General features: G+C 37.1%; 1 protein-coding gene across 1 annotated transcript in view; it reads right to left on the bottom strand.

The window, feature by feature from the left end:
- ATPsyndelta (ATP synthase, delta subunit) overlaps positions 1–18,933 on the bottom strand; it is a 70,991-nt gene that overhangs the window by 12,931 nt on the left and 39,127 nt on the right. The window contains exon 3 of the mRNA XM_090414660.1: positions 11,536–11,624. Coding sequence (XP_090270786.1) covers positions 11,536–11,624 — 89 coding nt within the window. The remainder of the gene's footprint in view (positions 1–11,535; positions 11,625–18,933) is intronic.

Below are 18,933 nucleotides of genomic sequence, written 5' to 3'. Positions count from 1 at the left end.
CACAACACAGTTGACATTTTCAATGATTCTGCCTATTTTCATTGTCTTTGTCTTTTTATTGCTGACCTTCATACCATATCTATTACAACAGCTATTCAATTTAGTCAGAGAATCTTGCAGACTTGTAGCGGATTTATTTAGAAGTATAACATCATCCGCATAAAGCAAAGAGCTGACATTAACATCTCCAATTTTGATATCAGGTTTAATACCACATTCCTTCATAATGTGATCCATATAGATAATGAATAACAGAGGGGATAATGTACATCCTTGTCTCACACCAGATTTAACATTAAACCATCTTCCTGTACTTCCTTCAATTCTAACTGCTGACTCACAACTCAAATAAAGACTCAGTATTGCTTGATATAATGCCCCATTGACACCATATAACTGCAGCGTATTGAATAGCTTCTCTCTTGGCACCTTGTCATATGCCTTTTCCAAATCGACAAAACTTAAATACAGATCTTTGTTATATTCCCATGCTTTCTCGACTATTTGTCGTAAAGTGAAGATCTGATCCTGACAGCCTCTATTTGGCCTGAATCCAGCTTGTTCTTCACCAAGCTTTTCTTCCACAATTCTTCTCAACCGTTTCTCAAGTATAATTGCATAGATCTTGCCAGGAACACTCAGTAGGGAAATACCTCTGTAATTCTCACATTCAGTTTTATTTCCCTTTTTATATATGGGTACTATGAGAGCTCTACTCCAATCATCGGGAATTCGTCCCTCTGCCCAGGCTTTCTGAACTATGCAGTGCAGCCACTGTAAGACTCTTATACCACCATACTTCAGCATTTCTGGTCGAATATCATCTACTCCTGCTGCCTTTCCACATTTCAAGCCTTTGATGGCTTTTTCTACTTCAAGTATGGATATGTATTCCTGACTGCATGCCTGGTCAGTGTTTTTTATCACTGTGCTGTCATCACTGCTTGTTTCATTTAGCAGTTTTTCAAAGTAATTACTCCATACTTCAAGGATATCTTTTTCTCCTGTTTTCATTTCACCTTTATCATCTCTAATTCCTTTTACAGCACTCTTTCCTCCATTCCTAAGCTTCTTCAACAACCTCCAGAATATTTTGCCACCTTCTTGATATTTATTTTCTATATTCTTGCCAAAGTCCTCCCATGACTTTTGTTTAGCTAGTTTTACACACTGTTTAGCTTTCTTACATTTGTCTCTGTATTCTGTAAGAGTAAAAGCTGACTTATTTGCCAGGAACTTTTGATATGCTTTCTTCTTTTCCTTCACTGCCTCTTTAACTTCCTGTGTCCACCAGGGAGTTCTGATTTTTTTATCTTTGCACACAACCTCACCACATGCCTCTCTGGCAGAATCAATCAATGTTTCCTTCAGAGTTTGCCACTGAATCTCCAAGGTTTGATTCCTGTTCTCAAACTCTTTCATTTTCTTTTCAATAATATTTCTGTATTTTAGTCTACAGTTTACATCTGAGAGCTGCTCAACTTTTATTCGCTTTAAAACTTTCTTATATGTTATTCTTTTCAATATGAAATTCAATTTTATCCTGCTCAAGACTAAATAGTGATCACTTCCAATTTCAAATCCTCTGTACACTCTGGTGTCCTGCACCAGGGAGAAAACATCACTATCAACAATAACATAGTCAATGAGACTTTTCTTATTCCTAGCCTCTTCTCTCCATGTGAATTTGTGCACATTTTTATGTTGGAACATGGTGTTAGTAATAACCAGTCCATGTCCCGAGCAGAAATCCAACAGATATTTGCCATTATTATTAGCTTTGCTCTTTTCTCCAAATTTTCCCAAAATATTTTTGTATGTCTCACAGTCATTTCCTACTCTACTATTTAGATCCCCAACAAGGACCAACTTTTCCTTTTTCATTGTGTCAGTTGCTTTTTCTAAAGCCTCAAAAAATTCCTCCACTTCTACCTTAGTAGAACCTTCTGTGGGACCATAGGCACAAATAAGTCTCATTGTCCAGTTCCCCATTCTCATATTTGCCCACATTACTCTACTTGAGACTGACTGCCATTCAAGAAGATTAGCCTCGTATTTTGTGTTGAATACTATGGCTACTCCTTCTTTTCCTTGATTGTTATTGCCTGAATATAACATTTTGTATTTATTGCTCAGAAAGATCTCACCAGTTTTTGTCTTTTTTGTTTCAGTCACCCCTATTATGTCGATCTGGTACTTATCTAATTCCTCAGCTAGCTCCATTTCTTTGCCATTCAGGCTTCTTACGTTGATAGTACCGATCTTTAACTCTGGTGATGTTGAGTTGGGGTTTGTTTTCAGATTTGTTCCAGTAGCTGACTTTTCGCTGTTCGCCCTGGTTCCCTGGCGAAAACAATGGGGGCCTTGTTTAACCGGGCGACGCCCCAGCCGGCATGAAATTTTGTCATGTTGTACCATCATTTTTTATTTTGGTTTAACCAATAAGAATACAATTTGGTCGGCTAAATCCCAAATTGCCAGCCCATCCTCGTTCGTTCAGTATCAAAGTAGATACCCAACAGGGTGCACCACGAGAAGGTGAGGATTGGACATTAGGTCAGAAGCCCTGGTCGGTTCTCCGCATTCCTTTAAAGGCTATGTGGAGGTCTCCTCTCAGTTATACAGCTTTGACCCTTAAGCACCCCATATCAAGAAGATAGCAAAATATTCTTGAGGATATTGAAAAAGCTTTGAAATGGAGAGAAGACAAGGTAAAAGGAATCAGAAATGATAAAAGTGACATGAAAACTAAATATATTCCAGAGAAATTACTCACTATGGATTTAATACTTGTGTATAATATTTTTTATTTAGCACAAATATTTTGCCCTAGTATCAAGGGTATCTTCAATATGCCTTTCAAATGAAATAAGTAGAAGTGAATCCAGAAGACTCAACAATAAAGATGCAAGAGCTACATGTACATGATATAGAATGGAAAAGAATAAAAGACATTAAAGTTCTAACTGAACAAAATTAAATGAGAGACAAAGTATTAATTTCAAAAAGCATTATTGCTTACAAAAGTATTACTTAAACTTTAAGTACCTGTTAATTAGTTTACGGAATTAACAATGCAAATGAAGTATATTAATTAAAGGTAACTTTAATGAATCACTTCTATATTTCGGCAACGTCACATTGCCATCTTCAGGAACATAAAGATATGGTATGTGCACTCAGGAACTAACACAAAGCAAATGAGGAAGAAAGCAAGAAACTAATATTGTTCCTAAAGTCCTAATGGTGCCCTCTTGCGGGCTAATTTGGTAGTCTTGGCAGTTGGGCTGAAGTTCTCATAATGAAAGTCTCCCAAATTTGGGGCAGTTTCATGCACCCAAATTTGTTGAGGTTAGGAACGTTTTTTAGAGCTGCTGAAGATTCTTTGAATAATCTTTCGTATTTAAACTTGCTGCGATGAATTATTTTTGTTTTCTTCCAACGAATTTTATGGTGGGTATCTAAGGCATGATCTGCCAGCCCAGAGCGGCTGTACTGGTGAAACCGGATGTAGTCTTGGTGTTCTGAAATCCTGATATTTGTTGTTCTGCCTGTTTGGCCAAAGTAGGACAATTTGCAGCTGCAAGGGACCTGGTATACACCAGGTAGGTCTAGGGGAAGTGGTTGGTCTTGGAGCGGATAAGGGATGCCAACTTTTTGTATGGTCTGTAACAGGAAGTAAGGTCATATTTTTTGAGGATATTGGTTATTTTTTCAGAGGTGCCCTGGATGTAGGGGATGGTGATAGACTTGGTGTAATCTTTATTGTGGAGGGGGGGGAGGGGGGTTGTGGTTTACAGGTTTTAGTATTTTTTGGATTTTTTTGGGGTTATAGCCATTGGCTAAGAAAGTGTTGAGGATGTGGTTTAGTTCAATAGTCAGGGCCTTGTCATCTGAGCAGATTAATTTTGCCCTGTTATATAGTGTTTTTTTCACCCCATATTGTTGTGAGGGGGGGGGGGGGATTGCTGGTCAATGTATCGGCCAGTATGGGTGGGTTTTCTGTAAACAGAGAAAACCAAAGATCCATTAAGCTGGCGGGTGATTAAAGTGTCTAGGAAGGGGAGGGTGTTGTTTTCCTCTTTTTCTAAGGTGAACTGGACTCTGGGGTGTTGGTTGTTTAAGTGTGTTAGGAAGGAGTGGAGTGCGTCTGAGCCATGTGGCCAAATAGCAAACACATCATCCACATAACGAAGCCAAATAGTGGGTTTTTGTGGGGCGGAGTTTAAGGCTTTCTCTTCAAATGTCTCCATAAAGAAATTGGCCAAGGGTGGGGAAAGTGGTGAACCCATGGCTGTCCCCTCTATCTGTTTGTAGTTCACCACTTTCCCCACCCTTGGCCAATTTCTTTAGATACATGCCTTAGATACCCACCATAAAATTCTCTCCACAGATTAGAACTCTCCACAGACTCCTTAAGAAAGTCACTTCTTGGCCTGTGGAAGTCACCAACAAACTTAAACCTTATAATTCTAGACCCCCCCATTATATGGACTCCCAAAAATACATAAACAAAATGTGCCATTGCGTCCCATAGTGGATGGCATTGATTCCCCCACATATAAATTAGCCAAACATTTAGCCAAAACGCTTACACACTACACTGGCAACACACCATCACACATAAAAAACTCAGCCCACTTTAAAGCCAGTATAGAAAACCTCACACTCCAACACACTGACATAATGGTCAGTTTTGACGTCTCCTCCCTATTCACTAATGTCCCACTCAAAGAAACCCTTGAGCTCATCCAAGCCAAGTTTCCACCCGATATCTCAGCCCTATTTCAGTTCACAATGAACTCAGGCTATTTCGTTTGGCAAGGAAAGTTCTACAAACAGATAGAGGGGACAGCCATGGGTTCACCACTTTCCCCACCCTTGGCCAATTTCTTTATGGAGACATTTGAAGAGAAAGCCTTAAACTCCGCCCCACAAAAACCCACTATTTGGCTTCGTTATGTGGATGATGTGTTTGCTATTTGGCCACATGGCTCAGACGCAGTCCACTCCTTCCTAACACACTTAAACAACCAACACCCCAGAGTCCAGTTCACCTTAGAAAAAGAGGAAAACAACACCCTCCCCTTCCTAGACACTTTAATCACCCGCCAGCTTAATGGATCTTTGGTTTTCTCTGTTTACAGAAAACCCACCCATACTGGCCGATACATTGACCAGCAATCCCCCCCCCCCCCTCACAACAATATGGGGTGAAAAAAACACTATATAACAGGGCAAAATTAATCTGCTCAGATGACAAGGCCCTGACTATTGAACTAAACCACATCCTCAACACTTTCTTAGCCAATGGCTATAACCCCAAAAAAATCCAAAAAATACTAAAACCTGTAAACCACAACCCCCCTCCCCCCCCTCCACAATAAAGATTACACCAAGTCTATCACCATCCCCTACATCCAGGGCACCTCTGAAAAAATAACCAATATCCTCAAAAAATATGACCTTACTTCCTGTTACAGACCATACAAAAAGTTGGCATCCCTTATCCGCTCCAAGACCAACCACTTCCCCTAGACCTACCTGGTGTATACCAGGTCCCTTGCAGCTGCAAATTGTCCTACTTTGGCCAAACAGGCAGAACAACAAATATCAGGATTTCAGAACACCAAGACTACATCCGGTTTCACCAGTACAGCCGCTCTCGGCTGGCAGATCATGCCTTAGATACCCACCATAAAATTCGTTGGAAGAAAACAAAAATAATTCATCGCAGCAAGTTTAAATACGAAAGATTATTCAAAGAATCTTCAGCAGCTCTAAAAAACGTTCCTAACCTCAACAAATTTGGGTGCATGAAACTGCCCCAAATTTGGGAGACTTTCATTATGAGAACTTCAGCCCAACTGCCAAGACTACCAAATTAGCCCGCAAGAGGGCACCATTAGGAACAATATTAGTTTCTTGCTTTCTTCCTCATTTGCTTTGTGTTAGTTCCTGAGTGCACATACCATATCTTTATGTTCCTGAAAATGGCAATGTGACGTTGCCGAAATATAGAAGTGATTCATTAAAGTTACCTTTAATTAATATACTTCATTTGCGTTGTTAATTCCGTAAACTAATTACCAGTTATGTCTAACCAACGTATAAGCCTTGTTACTAGAATTAAGTACCTGTGGACCCCTGTTAACATTTTATTAATACTGGAATACCACCTCTCAGAAAAAAGCAATTTGGGAAAATTGATAAAATATTTCATTAGCACCAATGAGCCTCCATAACTCAATTCATTTTGACAATGCACTCTGGTTGGAAAGAACCTAGGTTTGAATCCAGTAAAGGATGGAAGAAAAAGGCCTCCTCTCAGAAAAAGACAATTTGGGAGAATTTATAAAATATTTCATTAGCACTAATGAGCCTCCATAACTCAGTTCATTTTGACAAAGCACTCTGGTTGGAAAGAACCTAGGTTTGAATCGAGTCAAGGATGGAAGAACCTTTAGAGTTTTTCCATTGAATGAGTTAGCCAGTCTCATACAGAGATCAAAAGGTTTATTCTCCTGAAAACTCTAGATTTTTGTCTCCCAACCAGTAAACAGGCCAGTAAAACATATACAATATACAGACAAAAATACATCATGGTCATTAAACTCATTGCAGTTGTATCATCATATGTTAACTACTAACACGAATAATAAAAAGTATTTATTTTTTAACATTTAAATTACAATAAATTACAAGCACGTGAATATTTTTTTAATTATTAAATATATTTCTCAGTTATATGATTTCAATACACATACATAAGAAAGAAATTATTAAATTTATTTCAATAATAAAGTTTGAAGAGCCTGTGTAGCTCAGTAGAAGTGGTGTTTGCATTGTACGGTGCTTGACCGCACGACGAAAGGCATTCGAATCTAGTCACCGACTAGAGGAACTTTTTCTAAGCCTTTTCTCGACCGGTTCCCGAGTTAGTCGATCTCTAGCATGGGCTAGCGGGTTTTTTCTTCCGGAAACTCGGAGTTTTTCGTCCCATAAACTCAAGAAAATCGGCCATCGAACCCATACTATTTTCAGACATTAAAAATATTGTGTTAGGGTTAGGCACCATGAGATGGCGGCACTTGCTAGCCGCCTTCTTCACTGAGTACCGATTAATTAGTGATAGCCTTGGGCCAGCTATCTCTGATTGGCTACCAGTGGAGATTGAACTGCTCACTCAGTCTCTAAAAGTTAGATAGGGCTAAATGGCCTCGCCTATTCCCTATATACAGGAACCTAAAGGTGTTAGCTGATTTTTTTTTTTTTTTTAATAAAGTCTGAGACAAATGAAATTGTTTCCGATAGGAAGAAGTTAGCTGAAATCTGTGTCTACATTTGTTATTTTAGCCATAGATGGAATTTCCACATAAAAAAAGACACCTCATGACACAACATAATATAACATATACAGATGCATCCACAGGTAGTGAAACAATCACCGAGATCCGTTATAATTTTAGGTATTATTAATTCCAAAATTCAGTGGATAATTCTTGCTTTGTGATTCAAACTATATGAATTTACACTTCACCAACATCATCAAATTCTTGACATTTAGCATCAAGGGGTGTACAGGATATGATAGTACTACATGAAAGTAATTTACATAATTAACAACTTCCTATCTACAATTTTCCTCCCAAATTAGTCTGTTACCTATCAAGGCTCCAACATTGTCAGATTTTATATTTCTATCGTCTAAGCCACTTTTTACTATAAGTGGATTGATATCTTGGTCTTCCTCTGGGACATTTTATTGCCAACCTGGCAAAGAACACTTATTTTGCTAATCTGTCCTCTCCCATTCTGTTTAAGTGACCATACCATTTGAGATTAGCTCTGCTAACACATTTGTGGATGCTAAAAATGTCAAGTTCTTTCCTAATATTCTCATTTTTAATATAATATTGCCATCTGTTCACCCCCCTAATCTTTCTCAGGACTCTCACATCTGTGGTTTCTAGTCTTTGATCAAGTGTTTTATTCTAACCCAGCTCTCAGATCCATAAGTTAAAATTAGTTTGAACACTGTCTTGTATATAGCTAATTTAGTGTTTTCACTAATTTCTCTCTTATTCCATATAAGGTGATTCAGTTGACTTCCTATCATACCAGCTTTGTTGATTCTCTTGGCTATTTTCATATTTAATTTACCATCTTCACTAAAAATCGTTTTACTTATTTTGCTAGATTTACTTGTTCTATAAGTTCTCCATTCAAATGCAGTTGATATTTTCAATGCTTCTGCCTATTTTCTTCGTCTTGTTATTACTGACCTTCATACCATATCTATTACAACAGTTATTCGATTTGGTCAGGGAATCTCGCAGACTTTTAGTGGATTTATTTAGAAGTATAACATCATCTGCATAAAGCAAAGAGCTGACATTTGCATCTCCAATTTCGATATCAGGTTTAATACCACTTTCCTTCATAATGTGGTCCATATAGATAATGAATAACAGAGGGTATAACGTACATTCTTGTCTGACACCAGACTTAACGTTAAACCATCTTCCTGTACTTCCTACGATTCTAACTGCTGACTTACGACTCAAATAAAGACTAAGTATTGCCCCACTGATACCATACAACTATAACATTTTGAAGAGCTTCTCTCTTGGAACCTTGTCATATGCCTTCTCCAGATCTACAAAACTTAAATACAGATCCTTTTTATATTCCTATGATTTCTCAACTATTTGTCATAAAGTGAAAATCTGATCCTGACAGCCTATATTTTGCCAAAATCCAGATTTTTTTTCCACCAAGCTTCTCTTAAACAATCCTTCTCAATCATTTCTCAAGTATACTCGGATAAATCTTACCAGGAACACTCAGTAGAGAAATACCTCTGTAATTCTAACATTTGGTTTTATTTTCCTTTTTATATATGGGTACTATGAGAGCTCAACTCCAATCATTGGGAATTCATCCCTCTGTCCAGGATTTCCGAACTATGCAGTGCAGCCATTGTAAGACTTTTATACCCCCACACTTGAGCATTTAATTTTTAATTCCTTTTACAGTACTCTTTCCTCCATTTCTGAGCTTCTTCAACAACCTCCAAAATATCTTGCCACTTTCTTGATATTTATTTTCTATGTTCTTACCAAGGTCTTCCCATGACTTTTGTCTAGCTAGTTTTACACAGTGTTTAGGTTTCTTACATTTGCCTCTGTATTCTCTAAGAGCACGAGCTATTGTGGGACAACTTCCTCAAGCAGTATGTGACAGAAGGAACTCGAGGTCAACGAGTGTTAGATCTGATTATAGTGTCAGAGGGCGTTTCAGTTAAAGATGTAAGTATTCTGCCTCCGGTTGGTGACAGTGATCATGGAGTACTCACTTGGAAAGTGACTAAGTTTATGACTGTTCCATTCAGAAAAAGTTATACTGAGTTCAGTGGACTGGGATCAGTTGCAGGATGGGAAGAATACTGACAGCATGTTATGCATTTAAATGATACTTAAATGATGCAATATAAAAGAATTTGAAGAATAAATATGGTAGGAGTCAAATGGATGTGTAATCTTATTAAGAAAGAGATTCCTAAGAAAAGGATAATGTGGAAGGAATAATCTGCATACGTTATGAAAATTATAAGCAGCAGGCTAGAATAGTCATAACTGTTGTACGGAGAGCAAAGTCTGAGTATGAAAAGAAACTGGCTCTGCATGCTAAAGACAATCCACAAGAATTCTATCGATATGCTACAAGTAAAAGAAAGAATGAATATGAAAGCATAACTCTTCTAAATGCAGAAGCCTTGAGGGTTACAGATGCAGAAGAGGTTGTTCAACTAATGAGTACCCATTTTGCTAAAGCTATCAACCTAGTGTATGTGACATTGAGCTCACTGCTACCTCTTCACTGGATGAGGAAAATCAGGTGTATGAGGATGAGGTATCAGAGCTGTTGTACAAAATGAATAAGAATTCAACAATAGGGAGTGGTGGGATATCTGCATTTGTGCTAAAAGAGTGTTCAGCTGAACTGGCTATTCCTTTGACCAAGCTGTTTAATACGAGTCCCAGAACAGGGAGGATTCTGCAGGAATGGAAAGAATGTATGGTAATTTCATTGCACAAGGGTGGCACAAAGATCGATGTATTCAATTATCAACCAATTAGTATCTCAGGAGTAGTGGGGAAGAATTTGGAAAAATTGGTTAGGGCTCACATTCAGAAATGGATTGACAGTGAATCTCTACTTTGCAATGAGCAACATGGGTTTACTTAGGGAAGGTCACGTTTTAGCAACTTGCTCACATTCTATAACAATCTCACCATTAAACTAGACAAGGGGAACGGATACACCATGATACATTTGGATTTTGCTAAGGCTTTTTTTGACAGAATACAGCATGGTAAGCTGTTGCATAAACTGGAGAATATGGATTCAGGTTATAGAATATTAGCATGGATAAGAGGATGACTGACTGACTGACTGACAGATATCAAAAAGTGGTATACGGGGGGAATGTGAGTCTGCAAGATTTAAGGTAACCAGAGGTGTACCACAAGAATCAGTGCTTGGTCCACTGTTATTCAATCTGTACATTAATGATATTGGAAAGGATTTGAAAAGTGACATACAGCTATTTGCTGATGATGCAAAGATAGGTAAGGTAATCAGGAATGCTGCTGATATGAAGTACTTGCAGAATGATTTGAATAGGCTGGAATTGTGGGCATGGAAAAATGGATGTCAGTTCAATGTCTGTAAATGTAAAGTCATGCACTTTAAAGTGATTAAATATTCACTGTCGTATAATCCTACCAATATGGTAGGATTATGCTAGAAGAAAGTGATGAGTCTAGGGATCTTGGAGTATTAATAGATGGGAAGTTGAAGTTCAGGGGCCATGTAGCAAAGATTGCAAATACAATTCAAAAGATAACTGCAATGCTGAAACAAACTTTCATGTGTAAAGATAAGGATGTCATTTTGCCTCTTTACAAGGCCTTGATAAGACCCCACTTGGACTATTGTGCACAGCTCTGGTCTCCTGATTTCCATTTTGATTCTGATACAGTGGAGAGTGCAAAGGAGAGTGTTAAAAATGATATCAGCATTGTGGAATACCGATTATGAAGACAGATTGAGAATCTGTATACTACTGACACTAGCAAACAAGAGAAAGAGGGGTGATGTGATTGAGACTTACAAACTTCTGAAAGGGTCATACAGAATTTCAATTAATGCAATTTTTCGATTTATGGAGGGTGGGGAAGGGCATCCTTGGATGCTGAGAATGAATGCTGCTAAGAAGGAAGATGAGGGCTTTTCTCTCATAGGGTGGTGAGTGATTGGAATGGATTGCCATTGGATGTTGTGAGTGCAAGCAGTGTGAATGGATTCAAGAATAAGCATGATAGCTGATGCATGTGTGTGTAGTATATGGCCTCCCTCGATGAGTCCCTGACTCCCTGGAGTCTCTCTTAATAATAATAAGTATTACTTGGCATGCTCTTTGATTAGCAAAATTTGAAGCAGCAGTAATTAAAATACAAATTGAAATACCTGTAGATCTAGCTGGTTTACTGCTACAGCCTCTTCTGCTAATACTTGAACAGACGCATCATCATTAACAGAGACAGTTCCACTACTCACTGAAAATAAATAAATAAAAATTAAAAGTATACTATTAAATAAAATATAAAATAGGTAATTAAGCAACCTATTCCCTTAACCAATTCTCTGTTAAGTAAAACTTGCCTATCTATGGATGATCAGATGATAACCACAACTGTCCTTTACTCATGGTCCCTCTCTGTGGGACCTCCCAGTGATATTATTAGCCCTTTTCATTCTTCCTCTTTTTCTTTGCTTTTCTTCCCATATCCTTTGTTCTACTTATCCTGAGTCTTTTTTTACTATCCTTTCTTCTAGACCACCATCACTGGGATCCAACATCCTGCAGCGTGTTTGCCATAGGGTGTATCCCGTGGACATCTGGAAAGGGGGAATCTTGGTAGTCTTGTACTACTTTAGCCTCTGCTTCAGCAAGACAAGCAGTCCTGGATGGACCCTGCCAGAATCAATCAGCTAGTGGGCTTGCCTGAAAGGATCAACGGTGTTGCAGTAAGTCTCTCATCCCCCGGTCCAGGATCAGGATTCAAGACTTGATGTGGTGTACTGTCTAGAGTAGTCATGGTGTTCTACTCCCGACCGTAGTTATTGTTTGTCAGTTGGTGGGTATCCATGTATGGCTTTGTGGTGGGTGACGAAATGGAACCGAACCAAAAACTTCATGAGCATGAATTCTTCCTCAAGCATTTCAGAGATTCTAACAAAGTCCCAACCAAGTACTGATACCGTAAACACAGCATTTACTAACATAAGTAAGAAACAAAATATATATAATATTAGCATAAATGTACCGGTGATATCAACATTTAGCCGCTGAAACACAAAATTTTCTGTTTCTGTCTACAGGAAACATACTTAAGACCCAATGAAGACCTTATCTTAAGGAATTTCACTGTTGTACACAAGGGAAGAACTGAAGGTGGTCCTGCTCATGGAGGAGTAGCTATTCTAGTAGGCAGTCATACTCCTTTTCAACATGTTCAGCTTAATTCTGCTCTGGAAACAGTAGTTAATCATCTATCCATGGGGTTAATTACAGAATGCTCAATTTACTTACAACCAAGTGCTGAGTTAAATGAAACCGATCTTGATAACCTTAACTTGCAACTGCCTGAACCCATACTTTTCAATTCCCTTCCTTCAATTCTTATTGGAGTGCCAACAAAAATAGACGTGGTTGTATCATTGAACAAATTATTGACAATGATGACCTCTCCCTTTTGAATAATAAGCAATACTTTATTCCATATGCCTATCAGCTCATATTCTGTAATCAATCTTGCAATCTGCAACTCTTCCATTCTTCATGTGAGATGCTGAAGAGAACATATGTAGAAGCAATCATTTTCCTGTTCTTTGCACAATGTCTTCACAGAAACCATTTTCTCCTATATGGATGCCCATATATTTTCATTTTTATTCAGAGAATCCACAGAATTTTAATTTCAGATGGTTTTAAAATTAATCACAGCTTATTTCCATATTGTCCAATTTCTGATTTTTTACTGTCATTTTGATGCACAGGGTGCTTGCACTTTTTGATTTCTTATTTACATTTTCAGAAAAACTAATTTTTTCAAGTGGCAACCAGCTTTGGGTATTCCAGCGCTCTTTTTCCTCAATTTGTACTCCAATGCCAAAGGCCCTACGCTGAATCCACAAGACTGACATTTTGTGTTTTTTTTATACATGTCACAAAATACATATACTCAAAATCACTTTCACTGAAGCCTTTCTCCTGAGAAACACAGCCTCAAAATGCATAAAATTAAGAACAGCTGACTTTGAACACTGACTAGTGATTGTAAATACCATTTTGGACATAAACATGTGCACAAATTCACATGGAGAGAAGACAAGAAAAAATTAGTCTTATTGACTATGATCATTGAGAGTGATATCCTCACACCAGTTCAAGATACAAAAGTATATAAATGGGATTTGAAATTGAAAGTGATCATCGCTTGTTGGCCTAGTTGGTCGAATGATTAGTGTACCTGCTCTCCAACCAACAGGCTGAGGGTTCAAATCCCACCATGGGCAAGAACGTTTGTGTTTGTCTTTAGGTGAGAAATAATTTCTCTGCCAGATTTTTCTACCGTTACCACATTTATTGGAGGCCTGAATTGGCTTGAAAAAGGTCCAGGTTCAGTCTCTAGAGTAGGATTTCCAGACTATGTAAAAAAATAAATTAAAAATAAAATATATATATAGAGAGATAAAATTGATAAAAATAGAAAAAAAAAAATCCTTAACCCACCCATGGTACAAAATGAACTATAGGTTTGCAAATAACTTTTCGTGGGTGAGAGTAACATTAAAAAACTAAGTTTTAAGTAGGAAAATATGAATATCATATTGAAAAGAATAAAATGTAAAAAAGTTTTAAAAAGAAATAAAGTTGAGCAGTTTTTTTTATAGGTGAACTAGAGACTCAATTACACAAATACTATTCAAGAAAAAAAAAATGAAAGTTTGAAAACAGAGACAAACCAGACCTGGAGTCCCAGTCGCAATCTCTAAATAAAATTGATTCAGTTAAGGAAGCATGTTGCAAAGTTGTTGGCAAGGGTAGAAAAATCAGAACTATGTGGTCACAAGAAGTTAGGGGCAGTTTTCTGGAAAAGAAGAAATCATATTGAAAGTTCCTGGCAAGTTAATTGGCAGATTAAAACAGAGAATACAGAGAAAAACATATGAAAGTTAAGATATGTGTAAAAGTATGTAAACAAAAGTCATGGTAAGACTGGTAACAAAATAGAAAATAAATATCAGGAAGGTGACAAAATGTTCTGGAGGCTACTGAAAAAAACTTGGAAAGAGTACAGTAAAAGGAACCAGATGATAAAAGTGACATGAAAACTGAAACTAAAGATATTCTATATATCTTTCAGTAAGGAAATACCATGAGTAGACTCCATGAGAGAATACCATGAGTAAGGAAATACCATTAGAGACATATTACTAACTATTATAATAACGGAATTAACTCACATAAATTATTCTTTATTCGTAGAATTTTCACCTGAGTATCACAGACATCATCAGCACACGTACAAGGCTAATTAAACAATAACTGTTATGTTCACAAAGTGCCACCTAAGTAGCTAAGGTTAAATTTCCTAAATTTATTTAATTATTATTATTTTCTTTTTTTAATTATTTTAATTATTTAGTTATTTCATTATTAAATAATAATTATTTAATTATTCAATTATAATAATTTTACATTTTTTTAATAATTAAATATATATATGTGTATACAATTATATGTTAGGAAGCATTTGCTGCTTTATATCTTCTGCAAGGGAGAAAGACATAGACCATCGGATCTGTTTAGGTTAGGGGACTGAAGTAACGTTTCACATGTTTCGTTGTATAGCCGTTCCATTAGGAAACCGACTTTTGTGAATGACTTTTGTCTTGTTCCACTTAACTCTATGTCTGGTGTTGATGGCATGTTCTGCAATTCCAGACTGTTTGGGTTCAAGGTACTGGATATACGACTGGTGTTTCAAACCGGACCTGAGCAGATCGTCCTGTTTGTCTGAAATATGATAATCCACATGAGCAGAGAATCTGGTATACACCTGCTGCAGACACTTACGAGAACCGGTGTACCACCTTATTATTAAATTACTCTGGATTTAGAGAAAGATGTTGGAAGTTTATTTTGCACTTGGTTAGACTATAATAAATTTAATTTAATCCTTTATCCAGGTGCAAGCAAACAAAGTTTGGACCTGAAAATATCTTCAGGACTGAGATAAGGTGGTACATCCCTTGGCAACTTGTAGCAAAGGTGGACCAAGCTCTCATCACTCCTTGTCTGCCTCCCACTGACAAGACCTCAATAAAGGTCAAAACCGGTCTGGGTAGTGGCCCTTCCCTTAAGCTCTCATCACTCCTTGTCTCAGTGTCTGCAAGGAGATGTACTTTGCATTATAGGAGATACTGAGACAAGGAGTGATGAGAGCTTGGTACACCTTTGCTATGAGTTGCCAAGGGATGTACCACCTTACCTCAGTCCTGAAGATATTTTCAGGCACAAACTTTGTTTCCTTACACTTGGATAAAGGATTAAACTAAATTTATTGTAGATAGGAAGTTAGTAATGATGTAAGTTTTTCATGTAGTACTTTTTCCTGTATACCCCTTGAGGGTTCATATCAGGAATTTGATGATGATGACTGTTGAAATGAAACAATTAGCACCAGTGGAAAATATTCAAGAGGAATGCAACTCAGAGTAAATATCAATACTTCCTACTGACAATTCTCCTCTTATACTTCAGTTTTCTAAGGTACATTAAACTGCATCAACTCCCCTAGATCTTAGTCTTGCTCTGGGTCCCTTTTCTGCTTAAGTGACTAGACCATGTCAGATTATCTCTGCTCACACATTGAGGCCATTTCACTAATCCCGGTGTCTGGCTGGCGAACTTTGAACTTGTGTTACTACTTGGTTACACATAATTTACAAAACTTTCTTCCATTGCTAATAAACAAAGTTAGGTAGCAATTTCATATAATAATAGTAATTTCTTCCATTGCTAATATACAAAGTTAGGTAGTAATTTCATATGTATATACTTATCAAAATTGCCAAAATACGTTACTTTACAGAATTTTAAGTTATTCAAATTTTTACCTAGATATAAGCATATTCCTTTTGTGTTTTAAACTTGTTAAATCCTGAATGAGATAGTTCTTACAGAAATATCTTCATTCAAGATTTAACAAAAGCTAAGTAAAATGGAAATACACACAGTATTACATGCTTAAACTGCAGGTCCACAGTTAGAAATGAAGGATATGTAGAAAGCATTTCCGAATCAGGTGAATGCATTTTCACAAAGCTTATATGGCATATTAATTGCAACTTTTTTCAGTAGAATTTTATTTGAAAAATTAGGATTTGTGAAATGTCTTAATGATATCAAAAATCTCAAATGCAATTCAAACTGATTTCAGTTATACATGTATATACACACACACATATGCATCATTATTTGCTTTAATATATTGTGTGCTTTCTGTACCCAATGACCATATTATGAACAGCTGTAACATGTATTTTCCAACTGAAAATTTCAAAGAGAATGTTAGGACAGATGTGTTCAGTTAAATAGTTAAATTTAGTGCTACAATAAATCTGTTTTGCATGCATGCAGTATAGTGTCTGTGGGAGGGAAGTGTTTTTCATTATGAAGTACCATTCTAGTGGTCTCTAAATACATTAATTGTTGCTAAATATAGTACAGAGACTATAAATGTCTCTGTACTGCATTTAGCAATAAAATAAAACAGCTTGATTTTCTTGCTTCTGCAGTATAGTGTCTGTTGAGGACAGAATGTTTTTCATGCTATAGGAACACTTTTATTCCACTGTTCTTTTATTCCACACAGATGTAGTGCAGGCCTGCACAACATATGGCCCGTGGGACGCATGCGGCCCGCAATGCTATTTATTTTGGCCTATCTGCCTGACTGAATTTTTTAAATCATACGGGGAATACGAAATTAGATGACTTTTTCCTAGCATTGAATTAAATTTTTTCATTTTTGCAAAGGACTCTGCATGTTTACGTTCATGCGATTAACATCACAATCATGTTTCTTTCACCTTGACAATAAATTGCATTTGGAGTTATTCCTACTGTCATATTTAAAAACAAATTATTACAATCAATTCGAGGTTTTGTTAGCGCTAGTGTCGCTGCGGGGAAATTCAAAGTTACATCTCCGTGATAATGACTTGATGTCTACGAACGAGAACGAATTGTATTACACAAAGTTGACCGTACCTTGACTGGCTCTGACAGTGTAGTGATTGTTTGTAGCTGGAGCAATACATTACATAACTGTTATCATAACCTGCATTATTGCGAGTTTTTCTTCATTAGTTTTTTGTAATTAATATTCTCAACATAATGAGCTTAAGTAAAAAGCATAAAATCGATTTGGAATATCGAGCATTTAACCCTGAGTGGACAAATACTTTTTTACGTTGTTTAAGGACAAAATAGTGTGCATTGTTTGCCAGGAATCTATCGCTGTGCTGAAAGAGTACAATCTGAGACATCATTTAATTGAAACATCCTAACCTTGGCAAGTTCGATGCAACTGAGAAGCAAATAAAAGCAGCAAAGTTATTGAAGTTCCTTAGCAGTGAGCAACAAGCCTTTAAAAAAGTGATATCTGCAAATGAAGTTGCCACAAAATTAAGCTTAAAAATATTACAAGAAATAGTTTGTGCTGGCAAATCATTTACTGAGGGAGAGTTGATAAAAAAGTGTTTGATGATTGCCGTTTCTGAATTGTGTCCAGATAAGAAAAATAATTTTGAAAATATCAATTTGTCCCGTATGACTGTTCAGCGCAGGGCTGATATTACCGAGGATCTTAAAGATAACCTGCAACAATCGGCTAATGAATTTGTCTATTATTCGCTTGCTATGGATGAAAGTACTGATGTGAAAGATACTGCACAGCTTTTAATATATGTAAGAGGCACTAATAAGAATTTTGAGGTGACAGAGTTTGTGTTCAATGAAAGGAAGAACAACAGGAAAGGAGATTGCAGAAAATGTAAAGATGTGTGTAAGCAAAAAACTATCCTTAAATTTCAAGAACTTAGTAGCAGTATGCACTGATGGTGCCCATCTATGTGTAGAAAAAAGTTTGGTGCTGTAACATTTATTGAACATGCAGGTAAACCATTGACAAAATTTCACTGCCTAATCCATCAGCAGGTGTCATGTTCAAAGGTTTCACAGTTTGATCATGTGATTAAAGCAGTATTTGCTCTGGTCAACTATATTCGAACTCGGGGTTTGAAACAAAGAATGTTTCAGGCATTTCTACAAGAAAATGATGCCGAGTATGGGGATCTACCATACCACACTGATGTACATTGGTTGAACCACGGAATGTTTTGTCACGCTTTGTAACTCTAAAAAAAATGAATTAGTTGAATTTTTTTTTTTTTTGGAAAAGCCTGTGTAGCTCAGTGGATGTGGCGTTTGCATACCATGGCGCTTGGCCGCACAAAGGAAGACTTGGTTTCGAGTCTAGTCGGCAACTAGAGGAAATTTTTCTAAGCCTTTTTTCGACCAGAGATCGACTAACTCGGTTCCCGAGTTAGTCGATCTCTGGCACAGGCAAGCAGGTTTTTTCTCCCGGAAACTCAGGTTTTTCGTCCTGTAAACTCAAGAAAATCGACCGTAGCACCCGCATAATTTCAGATATTAAATACGAGTGTTAGGGTTAGGGACCACGAGATGGCAGCACCTATAGAGCCATCTCTCTTCACTGCGTGCCACTTAAT

Source organism: Typopeltis vanoorti, chromosome 25 (assembly GCF_054136105.1).
Source record: "Typopeltis vanoorti isolate ZY-2024b chromosome 25, IOZ_Tvanoo_1.0, whole genome shotgun sequence".
NCBI classification, from domain to species: Eukaryota; Metazoa; Arthropoda; class Arachnida; order Uropygi; family Thelyphonidae; genus Typopeltis; species Typopeltis vanoorti.
This window is presented reverse-complemented; position numbering and strand designations above follow the sequence as displayed.